The 18,457-nt window shown below is 43.6% G+C and overlaps 1 protein-coding gene across 1 annotated transcript in view; it reads left to right on the top strand.

Annotated features, from left to right (window-relative positions):
- The first annotated feature begins 3,873 nt into the window (after window positions 1–3,873).
- The window catches only part of GASK1A (golgi associated kinase 1A), a 70,094-nt gene continuing 55,510 nt past the window's right edge, over window positions 3,874–18,457 (top strand). The window contains exon 1 of the mRNA XM_007949705.2: window positions 3,874–4,071. Coding sequence (XP_007947896.2) covers window positions 3,874–4,071 — 198 coding nt within the window. The remainder of the gene's footprint in view (window positions 4,072–18,457) is intronic.

Raw genomic sequence — 18,457 nt, 5'->3', positions numbered from 1 at the left:
GTTTCTCTTTATGGTTGGGTAGTATTCCATTGTGTGTATATATCACAACTTATCTATCCATTTATATCTTGATGGACATTTCTGTTGTGTCTACCTTTTGGCTATTGTAAAAAGTACTGCAATGAACTTTGGTATACAGTTTTCTGTTTGCATTCTTGTCTTCGCTTCTTTTAGGTATATGCTTAGGAGTAAAATTGCTGAGTCAGATGGTAGGTCTATGTTCAGCTTTTTAAGGAACTGCCAAACTGTTTTCCACATGGCTGCATCATTTTACATTTCTATTAGCAATGGATGAAGGTTCTAGTGTCTCCACAACCTCATCAACACTTGTTATTTTCTGTTTTTTGATCATTGCCATTCTATTGGGGGTGAGGTGATATCTCATTGTAGTTTCTTATTCATTCCTGACAGTTAGCACTAAACATGGGACTTGTTACCATACAGGTGCCCAGTAAATGTCCCCTTGATGAATGCATGGAGAGTGAGGAAGTAGGGGACAGGGAACCAGAAAGGGTTGTCAACACTGTAGATATGTTGGGACACAGAGTCATAGCACAGCTCTATGAAGCATGCTGTCAGAGACATAAACTGCCATATGTAAGATAATATGAGCCAGTCATCTGAATCACAATGTTCCCGAATTGAAAGGAATAGTGTAAGCTGGTTAAGTGCTCAACTGCTAATTGAAAGGTGGATAGTTTGAACCCACCAGCTGCTCCTCAGGAGAAAGATGATGCGGTCTGCTTCATAAAGGTTACAGCTCTGGAAACCCTACTCTGTCCTATAGCATTGCTATGAGTTGAAATTGACTCAATGGCAAGTTTTTTTGGTTTAGGAGTTGGTAAAGAAAGGGAAGGTGAGTTTTCTAGGCAGGATCCTGTGAAGGGCAGGTCCTTGGTGGAGTCATTGCAGATCCATGGTGTGTCTCAGTTCTGTAGGTCCAGAACTCAATTTTATCTGCTTACTGAGCTGTGGTCATTGCTGGAGTACTGACTGCTCACGTTCAGTCTGGATTATAAATCAGTTGGCAATGCTCATTTACAAATGGAATTTCTGTGCTCACCATCTGCATGTCTGAACATAGTATCACGTGAATAAAATGGTGCTGAGCTTGGGAGCCTGGCTGTAGAGTGCAGAGTTTTTAATATTTGTCCTTGCATGACATTTCACTTGGTTGGGCCAGATCCTGGAACAATTTTCCCAATGTGGAACATGAATCTTCAGAACTGCTCCCCCTAACAAAGAGTTCTATACCCAGTAAGCCTGGGAAACACTGGGCATTCTCCTCCCATATCAGAAAGTCTCAATGCACATTAGCCTGAAAAGCTCTTGAAACGTCCTATGAAAGAAAAAACAAAAAAATCTGTTTGACCCTGTTTAACTCCGCTCAGTGTTCCCATACTTGGCCCACAAAACCCCTGCCATTTAAATTCTTTTCACATATAAAAGATATATTCTTCAAAACACTGAAAGTCCTTTTGGAAAACTTTAATCTAAAGAAATCTCTTTGTTCCACTCTCTAATACAGTGCTTTTCAAACTGCACTCACTTGTGGATATTAGTGAGATAAAGTTAGTGATTTGAGATGACCATTAAAAAGAACTGTAATGAAATAGAACAGAAATAGTATATCCCATGTAGTAATGTTTTGTGAAACATTTGTGTTAGTTATACTCATATATGTATGTATGTATGCTTGTATAAAGGGTCACAACATAAAATGTACATCTTATGTGGGTCACAGAAAAGGAGACTCAAAAGACCACATTGTATCTTTAAATGTCTGGATAAAACACTAGAAAGTTTGTCCTGTCCCCACTTCTCCCTTCTTCCCTTACATTCCTCTTCCAGGCTCAAATTCTATCCTTTCAGTACTTCCTAAGCGCAGAAAAGCTGCCATTTTCGGCACTGCCTCCTGCCTGCCTCTGATTCCTGTCTTATCAATGTCTTCTTTTCATCTCCTGCTCTAGCAAACACACTTGGGTTTGCTAAGCTATTTATAGGTTACCTGGCCTCAGAAGAGTCACTGCAACTCCTTACTTCTCAATTTCATCTTATAAAGTGGTAAGAATACCTTTTTTCTCTTAGGATTGCTTGTGATGATTTACTGAAATAACCTATGGAAAGCATCTGGAGCATAATAAAAAACAAGCCAAATCCATTGCCCTTGGGTCCATTCCAACTCACTGTGACCCAGAAGGACTGAGTAGAACTGTCCTATAGGCTTTGTAATCTTTGTGGAAGGAGCTCTGGTAGCATAGTGCCTAAGGCACTTGACTGCTAACCAGAAGGCTGGAGGTTCAAACCCACCAGCCACTCCTCAGAAGGAAGGTTGGGCAATCCTACTTCCGTAGTGATACTGCCTCGGAAACCCAAGGAGGGGTCGCTATGAGCCAGGACATACTGCCTTGGAAACCCAAGGAGGGGTCACTATGAGTCGGGACTCGACGGCAAATAACAACAACAATCTTTGTGGAAGCAGACTGCCTCATCTTTCTCTCTTGGTGGGTTCTATCTATTGACTTTTCCATTAGGAGCCTAACACTTAACCATTAGACCACCAGAGCTCCATGAAGTATAAGGTCTGCATAAACACTTTCCCTTCTACCTGCCCCCCTCCCACATACACAGCTTAAGGGCACACTGAATCTTTGCTTCCCTTTAGGAGCACTGCCATCAGGGACACCAAGGTAGACAACTCCTGGGAAGATGCCAGCTTCAATCTATCTAATGTTGATTTCTGGTAGTTTCCGTCTTGGAGGGTGATTTTCCAGCCTGGTCCCAGATTTTCTCAGGGTACCCCATTGCTGAATCTGTCTCTACCTCTACCCATTGCTTACAGGCTCTTAAGAGTCCTGAGGTCAAAATGGCTATTGAAACACGCAGGTGCTCAGAGAGGTTGAGGAACTGGTTGAAGGTCACCCAGCTGTTAGCAGAGGAGTCCCCAGAGGAGTCTCCAGGCTCTGGACTCTGAGGTCAGTACTATCTCCACACCTCTCCAGAGGAGTTGCCCCTGACTGCCACAGCTGGCCGGGGGATACAACACCACTACCTGTGGGGTCCAGTGATTAAACAGTGATTCATTCTCAAACAGAAAAATTTGATTTTTAATGACGTTAAATGATCAACGGATTTTCCTTCCCGTGTTTCCTTCCAAACCATTCTTGGGGTCTGAGCCTAAACAAGGCGATGAGATGCCAGTGAAAAGGAGACTTGTCTTTCTGAGGCTTCGCAAAAGAGAGTGGCAGCACGGTGATCCTCAGCCGAGCCCCCAGGTTGCTGCGGGCTAGCAGAGGACTCGCACGCCTTAGAGGCAGCCCCCGGGCGATGCGCGGCGCCCCTGTGCGGTGCCCCTCGCCGCCTGGCCGGGGCACATCACCCGCTGGCGCGCAGGGCGGGGCCGTTCCTTCCTCGCACCTGCCCCCACCCTCCTGCTCCAGGCGGTTGGGCTGCCCGAGCCCCGGGCAGGGCTTTTATTGTGAAAGGAGCTGCCCCTCGGCGTTTTCGGGGAAGCGCCGGGACTCGCGGCAGGGACTTAGCAAACTCTGCAAACCTCTTCTGAAGAGCCCGGAGGCTCGCGGCTACGGAGGATCCTTGCGGACCTGGAGATCCTAGCGGACCGTGAGATCCTCGCGGACCCCGGAGATCCCGCTGCGCATCCATCCAGAGCCCTCTAACAAACCCACTCTCTCAGCATCCCGGGTGGCGCGGGTCCACTTAGCCACAAGACGCTGTGGACTTTCCGTCTCGGAAACGCGAGCCGGACGCAACTGTGCGTCTCTGGACGTCTGGGGAGACCCGATCCGGGACAGCAAGATGAGTCTCGGAGCCGGCTGATCGCACGGAGGAATCGGCCTCACTACCGTGAGGGACATGGTAGGAACTAAAGGAGGGGACGCATGGGCGGGCGCAGTGAGGACCCGGACAGGTGGCTCCGGCATCACGCTGTCTCCGGACTTCAGCAGCCAGCGTTGCCTGCTGGGGCCCGAGGTGTTCTCTGAAGGTTGCATGGGTGCGGGCGGGCTTTCATTTCTGCGCCTAGGACCCGGCGTCTTCCTTGGCGGAAAGACCGTAATGAGAGGGTTTCATTACTGACCCACACAGCCTAGCAGAACCGTAACCCACTCAACGCACTGCGCAAACTTCACCAAACCTGCAGGGCAGGGAGAAGGGAGGATTATGTGGGACACCCAAAGCAGCCTCTGCTGGGTGAGACGCCTTTGAAATGTTTTTTCCCCACCTCTCAAAAAATGCATGTGCACTTCATATCATCTATAACTTAGCCATGTTTTCGTGTGAAAAATAATGCCTTATGTTTATTATCAAAGAGTTAAATTGGCCCCGGTAAAAACCAAAACCAAACCCACTGCTATGGAGTCATTTCTGACTCATAGTGACCAGATAGAACAGAGGAGAACTCCCCCATAGAGTTTCCAAGGCTGTCAATCTTTTTCCTGCAGAGCGGTTAATAGGTTTGAATCACCAACTCTTTGGTTAGCAGCCCAATGCTTTAACCACAGGGCAGTGCAGTTCACATTTTATCCCTGGGATCCCTGTATCCACCTCCTCCTATGTCCCAGATAAGATCGCATCCCTCTGGGGACCATAGGGCAGATGTGGCAGCTCTGGCCAGTCAGGGATGTCATGGACAGAGTGGAGGACCTTGAGGACATCTCTCTAACATTGATAAACCTCTCAGGCAACCACATGAAGAAATTTTTGAGAGTGTGGCCCAGGCGAATGCTTGGGTAACTTCAGGAGAGGGGTATCCCTCTCAGGACTGGTTGATTCAGCCTGCTTTCTGGTAGAAGCTCCCTGCAACTCCCCTCAGCTCCCGCAGGTCATGGTCCTGCGTTTTAGCCTCTAGGATAAATTTGAATACTGACGGAACACACAGGAGCCATCCTGTCCTTCTGTATTCCTCACTGCTAAACCCACAGAGGGTAGATTGGGGCCTACCTGAGATATGTCTCCAAGAGTTTAGCTGTGGGCCTGACATTTAGAAGAACACCTAGAGAGTACCTAGGATGTTGGGTCTTTGAGTACAGGGTGTCACAACAGATGTTGGGACCAGTGACATAGGACTGGGGGGTCAGGGAGGGTACCTCAGAGGTTGTGTGTGTGTATGGGTTTTACCTTCCACCTCATAGCACCCTCTCTCTAATCCTCATAGCTTCCCCCCCCCCAAAAAAAATATGCTAAAGAGAATAATAGAGTCTTAAGGTTGCTTTGGTAGCATAGTGCCTAAGGCACTTGACTGCTAACCAGAAGGCTGGCGGTTCAAACCCACCAGCCACTCCTTGGAAGGAATGTTGGGCAATCCTACTTCCGTAGTGATACTGCCTCGGAAACCCAAGGAGGGGTCGCTATGAGTCGGGGCCGACTCAATGGCACATAACAACAACAAGGTTGAAAAAGGGGAGTGTTTGCAGATACAGCATGGGAAACAGACACACGTAGAGATTTTCACTGCAAACTCTCTGTTTAGGCCCAAGAGTGCTGCCAGAGGAAGTTGGGCCAAGGTATTAACTGTGTGCAGTGGTTTCTTGGCTTTAAAGTCATCTACGGCAAAGCCTCCTGAGGCAGAGGCAGAACACACAGAGGGGAAAATGTACCTGCCTTTTGCTCAGGCAGCCTAAGGAAGCATCTTTTTTTTTTTTGTCCTATTGTCGGTGTCATCTTCCTGTTCCCTTGAGCTAGTCCAACCTCTGGCTTCACATCTGGGTTTTCAGGATTTCATAGTATTAGGACTTGCTTGTAAAAGCCTGGCCAATAGGCAACCTCTGGCAGCTTTAGGGCCTTGGAGACCTGAAGGATCTCCTTTGCTTCTCCCTCTGAATGAAGGGCCCTGTGGTCCAGAGGCCTTGGGGCCCATGGGGCAGCCTGGCACTATGGAAACAGCATAGGTGGAGGCCAGGAGCCCAGGATCCTTTGAGAGCCTCAGTTCCCTCCTCTGTAAAAGGAAGGGTTGGACCAGAGGTCCTTTGAGGCACCACTTAGTTCCAAAAATTGATGATACATGAATAATTATGAGATTGGACCCCAACCCTGGGTGCTGACCTCTCCTTAGCATGGACAACCAAAAGGGTTTGAGGAAGGAGTAGGTCTTAGTTCTATTCTGGCTGCACCTCAGACCAAATCTGGGATGAGACCAGGACCAAGGGATTTTTTCAGTCCGAGGTGATGTCAGTGTTCAGTTAAGGTTGAAGGAACAAGGAATGCTGGGGCTCAGTGCTGCACTTCCCAAGATACCCCCACCTTTTCAGAACTTCCATTCCTGCAGCTAGTCCTAAAACATAACATTTTGGTGAAGTTAGTCTGGGAAATGATACATACTACATACCCCTCCTTCCACTAGAGGAATCTCTTTTAACTCATTTAACTGAAATGTGGACTTCTAAACTTGTTTGAATATAATATCAATTTACCAAGTATTTCCTTATTTTTGTTGTTCAGTGCCATTGAGTTGATTCTGACTTAATAGTGACCCTGTGTACAATAGAATGTAACACTGCCCTGTGCTTATATCAGATACTGTTTCGCTGCTTTTCATAAGGTTTTCATTGGCGAGTTCTTTCCAAAGTGGGTGGCTCTGTCCTTCTTCCCAGTCTGTCTTAGTCTAGAAGTTCCACGGAAACCTGTCCACCGTGGGTGACCCTGCTGGTATTCAAAATACTGGTGGCATATCCTCCAGCCTCATAGCAGCATGCAAGCCACCGCAGTACAACAAACTGATAGATGAGTGGTGGGTTTCTTTATTGACACCATTGTATTACTGATTCAAAGCACACAAGATGGGAAATGCTGGGTTAGAGATATAAAGCTAAGAGTCTGGTATCCTTAAGTGTGTTTTTTGAAAAAGTGAACCTTGAATTGCAGATCCCATGGGTCATTTTTTATTATCCTGAGGAGGGTGTGGGTCCCTGCCAGCTCTCGGCACTTGCCACCTTCTTCTCTGGCAACAGTGGTGGGAGCCTTGATGTGTGCCGAGAGCTCTGAACTTCTTGGATGGAAAATATTGATACAAGTTAAGACTGTTACTACCAATTTAAAAGGAAAGTTTCCTGCTGGTAGAGGAATACATGTGTATAGCAGCCACACTGCCAACTTCTACAGGTAACTACAGTGATCATTTTGGTTTATTTCCAAATAAATCAAATACTGTCTCTGAATACTATTTTAAAGAGTTATATTGTACCAAACATGGAGTTTTGCAATCAGCTTTGTTTTGATGTTGTTGTTGTGTGCCATCAAGTCGGACCTGACTCATAGCGACCCCTCCTTGGGTTGCCGAGACAGTATCACTATGGAAGTAGATTGCCCCATCTTCCTTCCGAGGAGTGGCTGGTGGGTTTGAATCACCAGCCTTCTGGTTGGCAGTCAAGTGCCTTAGGTGCTTTTTACTCTATATCAATAAGCATGTTCCCATGTCTGAATCTCTAAAAAATCTTCATAAGCATACTTTTAATACTTTATGATTTTCATCATCATTTCCCTGTTTGTGGACATGTAGGTTATTTCCAGCGTGGGGCTATTTTTGATGGCTTGTGGCCAGTTTCTGATGATCCATGGGAATATGGATCTGAGTGCCTGGTAAATTAGAAAAATTAGATAAACTCACAAGAACAAATTGTTTCAGTCCCCTCCACCAAAGATTTCACTGCAGCCTCCCTAAACCAAAAACCAAGCTCACTGCTGTCAAATTGGATCCGACTCATAATGACCCCCTCCTTGGGTTTCCCAGGCAGTATTACTATGAAAGTAGATTGCCCAACCTTCCTTCTGAGGAGTGGCTGCTGGGTTTGAACCGCCAGCCTTCTGGTTAGCAGTCAAATGCCTTAGGCATTACGCTACCAGAGCTCCCAGAGCTCCTTTGTTGTTGTTGTTATGTGTCGTCGAGTCGGCCCGACTCATAGCGACCCCTCCTTGGGTTTCTGAGGCAGTATCACTACGGAAGTAGGATTGCCCAACCTTCCTTCCGAGGAGTGGCTGGTGGGTTTGAACCGCCAGCCTTCTGGTTAGCAGTCAAGTGCTTTAGCCACTATGCTACCAGAGCTCCTCCAGAGCTCCTTAGAGGGCCCAAACTGCCCTACAGGGAGGTAGGAGGAGTTTCCTCTTATCTTGTCTCTACTGATTTGTCCTCAGAGAGGCAGGGGGTAGGAGGAGGGTCTTGGGAGAGCCCATGGTGTGTCAGTTCTTCTTAAAAGATCAGCGCGAAAATCCCTGAAGGTTGATACTCAGAGACTAATCTCTGGGTAAAGAGCTGAGTCCACAGAAGGGATGTGACTTCTCCAGAGCCCCTCAGAGTTGGGCTGGAGCCTAGGCCTCCTAGTTCTTCCACCCATGTAGGTTCCATCACTAAACACCCCAGCTTTTTCATCAGCTTGAGGGATTTGGTGTAGGTTGGAGCAGTGGAGAAAAGGCACAATTTTTATCTGTTTGTTTTTAATCCATGTTTACTTGATTTCTTCCCCCACCCCCAACTATCACCACTGTTTATTTCCAAAATTTTTTCATCACCCCAAACAGAAATTCAGTACTCATTAAGCAATAATTCCTCATTCGCCTTCCCCTCAGCCTCTGGAACCACTATGGTATTTTTATGCAAATAATGTGAATGCACTACATGTTTTTCTAACCACACCCTCTCCTGCGAAGTATTTCTATAAGAGCATACTTATGAAAATACCTTGGCAGGAGGGCACGGCTGGGAAAAAACATATAATGCTGGGGTTATTTGCGTAAAATTACTTATTTTGTTTCTATGCATTTGTCTCTTCTATATATTTCATGTAAGTGGGATCATGCAGTTATTTGCCCTTTTGTGTCTGGCATATTTTATCTAGCATAATGTTTTCAAGGTCCATTCATGTTGTTGCATATATCAGAATTTCATAATAATAATAATATTCCATTGTCTGTATATATCATATTTTTTAAATCCATTCATCTGTTGATGGACACTTGGGTTATTTTCACCTTTTGGTTACTGTGAATGATGTTGCAGGTAACATTGGTGTATATGTGTTTGAACCCCTGCTTTCAATTCTTTTGAAATTGCTGGATCTTATGTTTAACTTTTTGAGAAACTACCAAACTATTTTCCAAAACACACAGGGTTTGAAATCAGAGTGGGGTTTATGCCAGTCTGGGCCACATGTAACTCTGAGTGAGTGCTTTAGTGCTCTGAACCTCTGGCCTCTTGTCTGTAGAGTGGGGTTATAATAATGGGTTGTTGTGAGGAGCAAATGGAATCACAGAGGTGAAAATACTGGGAACCTGAAAGGTGCTGTAAGAGTGTGGTTTTTTTTTTTTTCTTGTCAGTACCTAAAAGGAATGTTGAGGAGTGACAAATGCCTTTCGTTCCATACCAGTCAAGGCTATGTTTCCGGGATTCTTCTCTAAGTGTGGGTCAACTATAAACACATTCTATTCTGAAATAGTTTTCTTGATCCTTCTATCTCTTCTTACCAGGCAGGAAAAGCCTCGCCTGTGGAGATGTCTGCCCAGTTATGTGCCCTCTGGGCCTCCTTGCTCCCTGCTGAGAATGCAGCCACAGACAGCTGCAGGCCCCTGAGGTTAGACTGCTGGGATACCCCAGCAAATGCCCCTGCGGAAGGTCTGAGGTACCCTTCAGGTTCTCAGGTTCAGATGAAGAACAGTTAAACCAGTTTTCAAATCAGAACTAGGACATGAAATCCAGCCCTGGGAACCTGTGGGGAATTTGACATCATTTCCCTTATTCCTGAGGGCACCCTCCCCCTTACCTTACAGTCCCTGCCCCATATACCACCCAGGTTCTGTGCAGCACTAGGCCAGGGAACAGAGAGTTTTAGATAATCCACTGGCCTCAGTCAAGCTAAGTGGTTAGTACAAAAATTGTGGTGGTTGCTAAAGAACAGTGTAGAATCTGCAAAACATGGCATAACGTGGATGCACTTGGAGGACATTATGCTAAGTGAAATGAATTGGTCACAAAAGGACACATATTGTATCAGTCTGCTATTGTAAAAAGTCAAGGAAAAGTTCATACATAGAAGGAAACTTTCTTCGTTGGTTACCTGGGATGGGAGGGGAGGGGAAGTTAAATGCCTAGATGGGTTAGCGGGTGGAAATATATATATATACATATACACACACACACCAAAGATAGTGCCTAAGGCATTTGACTGCTAACGAGAAGACTGGTGGTTCAAACCCACCAGCCACTCCTCCAAAGGAAGGTTGGGCAATGTACTTCCGTAGTGATACTACCTTGGAAATCCAAGGAGGGGTTGCTATGAGTAGGGTTCCACTCCACAGCAGTGAGTTTAGTTTTTGGTTTGAGGGGTAGGTGGGAGGGAGAGGGGGGAAGCTTTTGTTTGCGGGGCATTGAGCTTATGCTAATGGTGGTGGAATGTTTTGGAAAAGATAGCAATAATGGTGACACAACATGAAAAACATCATCAATGTCCCTGAGCTGTAAATGGGGAAGTTGTCATCATGGTGAATGTCTTGTTGTGTTATATTTTTACCACAATAAAGGTTAAAAAAAAAAATTGTAGTAGTGGTGGTAGGGAAACAAACCTCACAAATAAACTAGTTCCTCAGCTATCTGTTTCTGAGGCCAGTGAGAGAAAATTGCTTCAGATGGACCTCAAAGATGCTGACAATCCCCTCAGAACAAGCATGAGAGGTCCAGCCCTCCTTCCCCACTCAAGGCATCCAATATAGGCATAGAGTATGTCAGCTTTGCTGGAGACCAGGGTGCTGTGGGCCATCTGCGGCCGTATGTGTTTGGATCGTCTTGTTGTGAAGACTAAAGTGTTTCCATCTGGGGAGTTTGGAATGCAATTCCGGAATTGTCTGGATGTGTCTGAAGGGCCGCCTGGCCTGAGAGGGAGAATGAGAACAAAAGTTTGTGAGACCCCTGAGTCTTGTGGACACCCCCACCAACTCTTGGAAGGGGCTGGGGTCTGGCCTGGTTGCTCCCCAGAGCTCAGCCTACTGGCTTCACAGCTGCTCGCTAAATGGAAGAAAATGGAAGTCGGAAGGATCCTGGTTTGTTTGATAGCAGCTGGTGAATCCTGAGGGCAGGGTGAGAGGGATGACAGGGAGTTAGGAGAGGCATGATGAAACAGCAGGGGCCTCACTCTGGAATCCAGGGCTTGACTGGTTCTAAACAACATGTGTTTCTTTGGTCAAGGGCTAAGTCTTGCTCCCAAGTGGATTTGTCTAGAAGTGTCATATTTATCCCAAGTGGCATATGTAGAAGACCACACAGGGAGACTCACAATCTGTGGGTAAGCGTACATTAATGCTCTCTGTTTCTATTCATTCATGTATCCATTCATTCATGAAATACCTGCTTTAAGCTAGACAGTGTGCTAGGACAGAAGATCCCCAAGGTAAAACATAGTCCCTGCCCTTGGGGAGTGTGTAGTCTAGTGAGGCTGCCTTTGTGTGTGTGTGTATATGTGTATATGTATATGCCTTTGTGTGTGTGTGTGTGTGTGTGTGTGTGGCAGGTGCAGGTGGTGGGTTCAGGGGAGAGGGAGGCATGAAGATGTCTCAGTCCTGTGAGCCCTGATGGGGGAGCAGAGAAGGAAAGGACCCAGCCTGAGGAGTGAGGGGCCCTGAAGAGGCTGCAGGGCAGGGAGTGTCTGAGGATGGCCTGGATTTTGTGAAGTGTAGAAGGGGGAATCCACTATACACCTATTAGGATAGCTTAAAAAAAAGCAACGGCAGCAGCAACAAGGAAAAACAAACAAAAAACCTCTGACAATATGAAGTGCAGGCCAGAATGCAGAGCAACTGAAACTCTCATACATTAATGTTCATTAATGCAAAGTGGTACAGCCACTCTGGAAAGCACTTTGGCAGTTTCTCATAGAGATGAACATCCATTTACCATATGACCTAGCAATCCCATTCCTATATATTTACCCAAGAAGAATGAAAACATATGTCCACATAAAAACTCATACACGAATGTTCATGTTGTTGTTAGGTGCCTTCGAATCGTCTCTGACTCATAGTGACCCTATGCACAGCAGAATGAAACACTGCCTGGTCCTGTGCCAGCCCCATGATCCTTGCTATACTTGAGCCCATTGTTGCAGCCACTGTGTCTATCCATCTAATTGAGGGCCTTCCCCTTTTTTGCTGACCCTCCACTTTACCAAGCATTATATCCTTCTCCAGGGAATGGGCCCTTCTGACAACATGACCAAAGGTGAGACAAAGTCTGGCCATTCTTGCTTCCAAGAAGCATTCCGGCTGCACTTCTTCCAGGACAGATCTGTTAGTCCTTTTAGCAGTCCATGGTACTTTTAGTATTCTTCTCCAACACCACAACTCAAAAGCATTAATTCTTCTTCAGATTTCCTTATTCATTGTCCAGCTCTCACATGCATGTGAGGCAGTTGAAAATAGTATGTCTTGGGTTGGGCGCACCTTAGTCTTCAAGGAGACATCCTTGCTCTTCAGCACTTGAAAGAGGTTTTTTGCAGTAGATTTGTGCAATGCAATATGTCATCTGATGTCTTGGCTGCTGTTTCCACTGGTGTTGATTGTAGAACCAAGCAATGTGAAGTCCTTGACAGCTTCAATCTTTTCTCCATCCATCGTGAAGCTGTTTATTGGACCCATTGCCAGGGTTTTTGTTTCCTTTATATTGAGGTGTAATCTATATTGCAGACTGTAGTCTTCAATATTCATCAGTTAAGTGCTTCAAGTCAGCCTCACTTTCAGCAAGCACAGTTGTGTCATCAGCGTATCACAGGTTGTTAATGAGTCTTCCTCCAATCCTGATGCCACGTTCTTCATATAGTCCAGCTTCTTGGATTATTTGCTCAGCATATAGATTGAATAAGTATGGTGAGAGGATACAACCCTGACACACTCCTGTCTTGATTTTAAATCATGCAGTGTCCCCTTGTTCTATTCAAATGACAGCCTCCTGGTCTATGTACAGGTTCCTCATGAGTACAATTAAGTGTTCTGAAATTCCCATTCTTCTCAATGATATGCGTAATTTGTTACGATCCACGCAATCACATGCTTTTGCATAGCCAATAAAACACAAGTAAACATCTTTCTGGTATTCACGAATGTTCATAGTAACTTTATAATTGCCCAAAACTGGAACCAACCCAGATATCCCTTAATTGTAGAACAGATAAAACTGGTTCATCCATATAATAAAATACTGATCAAAAGAACAATTTGTTGATAGCATGCAAAAACATGAGTAAATCTCAAAGGCATTATGCTAAGTGGAAGAAGTCAGTCTCCAAAGATTATGAGGTTTGTGGTTCTGTTTATATGATATCCTGGAAAAGGCAAGGCTAGAGGGGTGGAGACCAGGTCCATGGTTGCCAGGGATTAGGGGTGGGGTGGCTGTGAATACAAGGGGAAGTACAAGGGAGATTTTTGGGGTGGTGGAACTGTTCTGAATCCTGATTGTGGTGGTGCTTACATAAAATCTACCATGTGTTAAAACTCATAAAATGTACACAAACATTTCTAGTTTTATTGTATATAAAATTTGTTGTTGTTGATTGCCATCTTCTTGATTCTGACTCTGGTGTCCCCTGTGTTACAGAGTAGAACTGTTCCATAGGATTTTCTTGCTGTAATCTTAATGGAAGCAGATTGTCAGTCCTTTCTTGTGCATCACTGTTGAGTGGGTTTGAACCACCAACCTTTAGGTTAGCAGTTGAGCACAAACTGTTTGTGCCACCAAAGGACCTTATATTAAATTTTGAAGGTACTAATAACGAAAAGAAGAGGGAAAGGCATTCTAACAGAAGAAAAAGCATATGCAAATTCCTGGAGGCAAAAGTGAGTTATAAAAAGTTGTCTCAGGGGGGTGCTGGGGGGAGCCAGGAAGAAAACCTCCTGGAGATAGGGCTGGGGCAGAACCCAGCTGCCCTTGGGTGTGGGTGGTCTTGAGGCCCAGCTAGGGATTTGTGTTTTACCCTAATGACAGTAGAAAGGCTTTTGAGCTTGGAGAGGTTAGTTGTGTCTTTTTTTTTTTTTCCACCCAAACATCAAAATATATTTATTGAGTAACTTGGAGTGCCTGTGCCAGGCATTACAGGCTATAAAATTTTACAAGAAAGTCATAATATCTTTCCTCATAGGAATTTCACTTCACTTAAAGAATCACAACACATATGTGAGCAATAATTATTGATAAGATATATGAAATTTGTGATTATTTAAAATATTTCATAAAATTGGAGGAACTATCCTTGGAAGGAAGGTTGGGCAATCCTACTTCCATAGTGATACTGCCTCGGAAACCCAAGGAGGGGTCGCTATGAGTCGGGGCTGACTCGACGGCAAATAACAACAACAACATTTATATAATAGTGCTAAATGTTTCAGGATTTAATCTTTTAAGCATAAGCATTAGATAATCATTAACCACAGAACAAGTAAAAATGATGGATCTTATTTTTCATGCATAATATGATTAATAATTATCAATAATTTTGAGCTTAAAGACTTAAGACAAACTAGGCTTTAAAACGTAGTGTTTTACTACATGAATATCAATTAAAACATGTTGTTGTTGTTAGGTGTCATCGAGAAGATTCTGACTCATAAAGATCCTATGTACAACACAATGTCATGAGACATAGTGTATATGAACTGCTGTGAGGAAAGTGAATATGCTCTGTAAATTTTCACCCAAATCACAATTTAAAAAAATAAAAGTATCTTTGGGGAAAAAAAAAGATCCTATGTACAACAGGGGAGTGCTGGTAGTGCAGTACCTAAGGCACTTGACTGCTAACCAGAAGGCTGGTGGTTCAAACCCACCAGCCACTCCTCAGAAGGAAGGCTGGGCAATCTACTTCTGTAGTGATACTGCCTCAGAAACCCAAGGAGGGGTCGCCATGAGTCGGGTCCAACTCAATGGCACATAACAACATGTACAACAGAATAAATCATTAGATGGTCCTGTGCCATCCTTACAATCTGTGTTTTAGCCCATTATTGCAGCCACTGTGTCAATCCATCTCATTGAAGGTCTTCCTTTTTTTTGCTGACCCTCTACTTGACCAAGCATGATGTCCTTTTCCAGAGACTGGTCCCTGTACATAACATATCCAAAGTACATGAGATAAAGTCTCCCTGTCCTTGCTTCTAAGGAGCATTTTGGCTGTAATTCTTCCAAGACAGGTTTGTTCATTCTTCTGGCAGTCCATAGTATATTCAGTATTCTTCGCCAATACCATAATTCAAAAGCATTAATTCTTCTTTGATCAATTCTTCATCAGTTGTCCAGCTTTAGCATGCATATGACCAAAACTGCCATTGAGTCTATTCTGACTCATAGCAACCCCCACTGAGTTTCTAAGGCAGTAAATCTTTACAGAAGTAGATTGCCCCATCTTCCTTCTGCAGAGGGCTGGTGTGTTTGAACTGCCAACCTTCTGTTTAGCAGTCAAATGCCTTAGACAGTGCACCACCAGAGCATGCATATGAGGTGACTAAAAAGACTGTGGCTTGGAGCAGGCACACCTTAGTCTTCAATGTGACATATTTGTTTTTGAACTGCCGGTTCCCTATCTATGTACCACTGCAACCATTTTTGAGTTATTGTCAACAAAATGTTACTTGTATGTGATATTAATGATATTGTTTGATGATTTCCACATTCTGTTGGATCATCTTTCTTTGGAAGGGGCACAAATATCGATCTCTTCCACTTGGTTGGCCCAATAGCTGCCTCCAAATTTCTTGGCATAGATGAGTGAGCATTTCCAGTGTTGCATCTGTTTGTTGAAACATCTCAATGAGTATTCCATCAATTTCTGCAGCCCTGTTTTTTGCCCATGCCTTCAGTGCAGCTTGGACTTCTCCCTTCAGTACCATCAGTTCTTGATTATATGCTGCCTCTTGAAATGAATGAATGTCAACCAATTATTTTTGGTATAGTGATTCTGTATATTCCTTCCCTATTCTTTTAATCCTTCCTGTGCCATTCAATATTTTTCCCATAGAATCCTTCAGTATTGCAACTCTAGGCTTAAATTTTTTCTTCAGTTTTTTCAACTTGAGAAATACTGAGCTTCCCGTTTGTTTTCTAATTCCAGGTCTTTGCACATTCATTATAATGCTTTATCTTCTTGAGCTGCCCTTTCAAATCTTTATCCATCATCTCTTCCCTTCATTTCAGCTATTCTACATTGAAAAGCAAGTTTCAGAATCTCTTTTGACATTCATTTTGGTCTTTTCTTTCTTTCCTGTCTTTTTAATGACCTTTTGCTTTCTTCATGTATAATATCCTTGATGTCATCCCACAATTCATCTGGTCTTCAGTTGCTATTGTTCAATGCATCAAACCCATTCTTGAGATAGTCTGAAAATTCAGGTGTGATATACTCAAGGTCATTCTTTAGCTCTCCTGGACTAGTTTTAATTTTCTTTATCCTTAATTTTAACTTGCATATGAGCAACTGATGGTCTGTTCCACAGTCAGCCCCTAGCCTTGTTCTGACCGATGATATAGAGCTTCTCTGTCATTTCTTTCCACTGATGTAGTCTATTAAACTCCTGTGCTTTCTAGCCAGTAAGGTCCACATGGATAAACCAAACCAAACCCACTGCCATCGAGTCAAAGCCGACTAATTGCAACCCTACAGGACAAAGTAGAACTGCCCCATCGGGCTTCCAAGGCTGTAAGTCTTTATAGAAACAGACTGCCTCAACTTTCTCCTGCAGAGCTGATGGGGGTTCGAACTACTGATTTTTGGTTAGAAGCTAAATGTGCCACCAGAGCTCCTGTCACTTGTATAGTTGTCGTTTAAGTTGTTGAAAAAGAAAAAAAGGTATTTGCAATTAGTAAGTGATTGGTTTTGCAAAATTCTATCATGTGATCTATGGCGTCATTTCTATGACCAAGGCCATATTTTCCAACTACAGATCTTTCTTCTTTGTTACCAATTCACAAGTAATTATCAATGCATCTTGACTGTATGTTTGGTTAATTTCAGGCTGCAGAAGTTGGTGAAAATCTTCAGTATCTTCATCTTTGGCATTAGTGGTTGGTGCATAAACTTGAATAACAGTCATATTAACTGGTCTTCTTTGTAGGCATATGGATATTATCCTATCACCAAGAGCATTGTACTTTAGGACAGATCTTGACATGTTCTTTTTGATGATGAATGTAACATCATTCCTCTTCATCATTCTGCATAGTAGACCATTATGTTTCTCCAAATCAAAATGGCCAATTCTACTCCATTTCAGCTCACTAATGCCTAAGATACTGATTTTTATGTGTTCCATTTCATTTTTGATGACTTTCAATTTTTCTAGATTCATACTTCGTACACTCCACTTTCCAACTATTAATGGACGTTTGCAGCTGTTTCTTCACATTTTGAGTTGTGCCACATCAGCAAATGAAGGTCCTGAAAGCTTTACTCCATTCATTTTAGTAAGGTCAACTCTATTTGAGGAGGCAGCCCTTCCCCAGTTGTATTTTGAGTGCCTTCCAACCTGAGGGGCTTATCTTCTGTCACTACATCAGAAAATGTTCCACTGCTATTCATAAGGCTTTCACTGGACAATTCTTTCAGAAGTAGTTCTCCATATCCTCCTTCCTAGTCTGTCCTAGTCTGAAATTAATATTGCCACTCCTGCTCTTTTATGGTGGCCATTTGTTTGACATATCTTTTTCCAGCTTTTGATTTTTAGTTTATTTTTGTCTTTGTCTCTAAGGTGTGTCTCTTGTAGACAGCATATTGATAGGTTTTGTTTTCATATCTAATCTGCAACTCCCCATCTCGAGTGGTGCATTCAATCCATTAACATTCAGTGTAATTATCGACAAGTATGAATGTGTTGCTGTCATTTTGTTATGTGTTTTTTCGTGGTGTCCCTGGTTTCTTTGTTCCATATTATTTTCTGTGCTGAGCTCATTACATTTATGAGTCATGTTGTCATTTCCTTTGTTGTTGTTGTTTTAGTATTTGCTGAATATTTGTGCTTGTCCTCTTTTATTGTGATGTGAAGATTTATCATTTTTCTTTGAGGTTACCCTGTGATTTGTAATTTTCTCCCCAAGTTTAGAACAGTCCATTCTATCTTGCAACTCTCTTGACTTCCTCACCATGTAGAAGTTTTGTAACTACACAGTCTTTTCCCTCTTTTTGGTTTGTAGTTGTCAGTTGTCCTCACTTGCTAATTGATGTCTTTGGTTCCCTGTTTACAATCCTGTAAGTTTATTTTACTTTGGATATGTCCATAGCTGTGGTTTCTGGGTTATGTCATCTTCTGTATTAATGGTCGGTTGTTGTTTGCTATTATTGGTTCTCTGTTCAAAGGACTCCCTTTAGTATCTCTTGTAAGGTTAGTCTGGTTTTAACAAATTCCCTTAGTTTCTGCTTATCTGGAAATCTCTTAATTTCACCATCATATTTGAGGGACAATTTTGCCGGGTATATAATTCTTG

The sequence above is a fragment of the Orycteropus afer genome, unplaced genomic scaffold (genome assembly GCF_000298275.1).
Source record: "Orycteropus afer afer isolate SDZICR_OR568_19922 unplaced genomic scaffold, OryAfe1.0 scaffold00250, whole genome shotgun sequence".
NCBI lineage: Eukaryota > Metazoa > Chordata > Mammalia > Tubulidentata > Orycteropodidae > Orycteropus > Orycteropus afer.
Note: the sequence above shows the minus strand (reverse complement) of the source record. Positions and strands in the feature narration are given on the sequence as shown.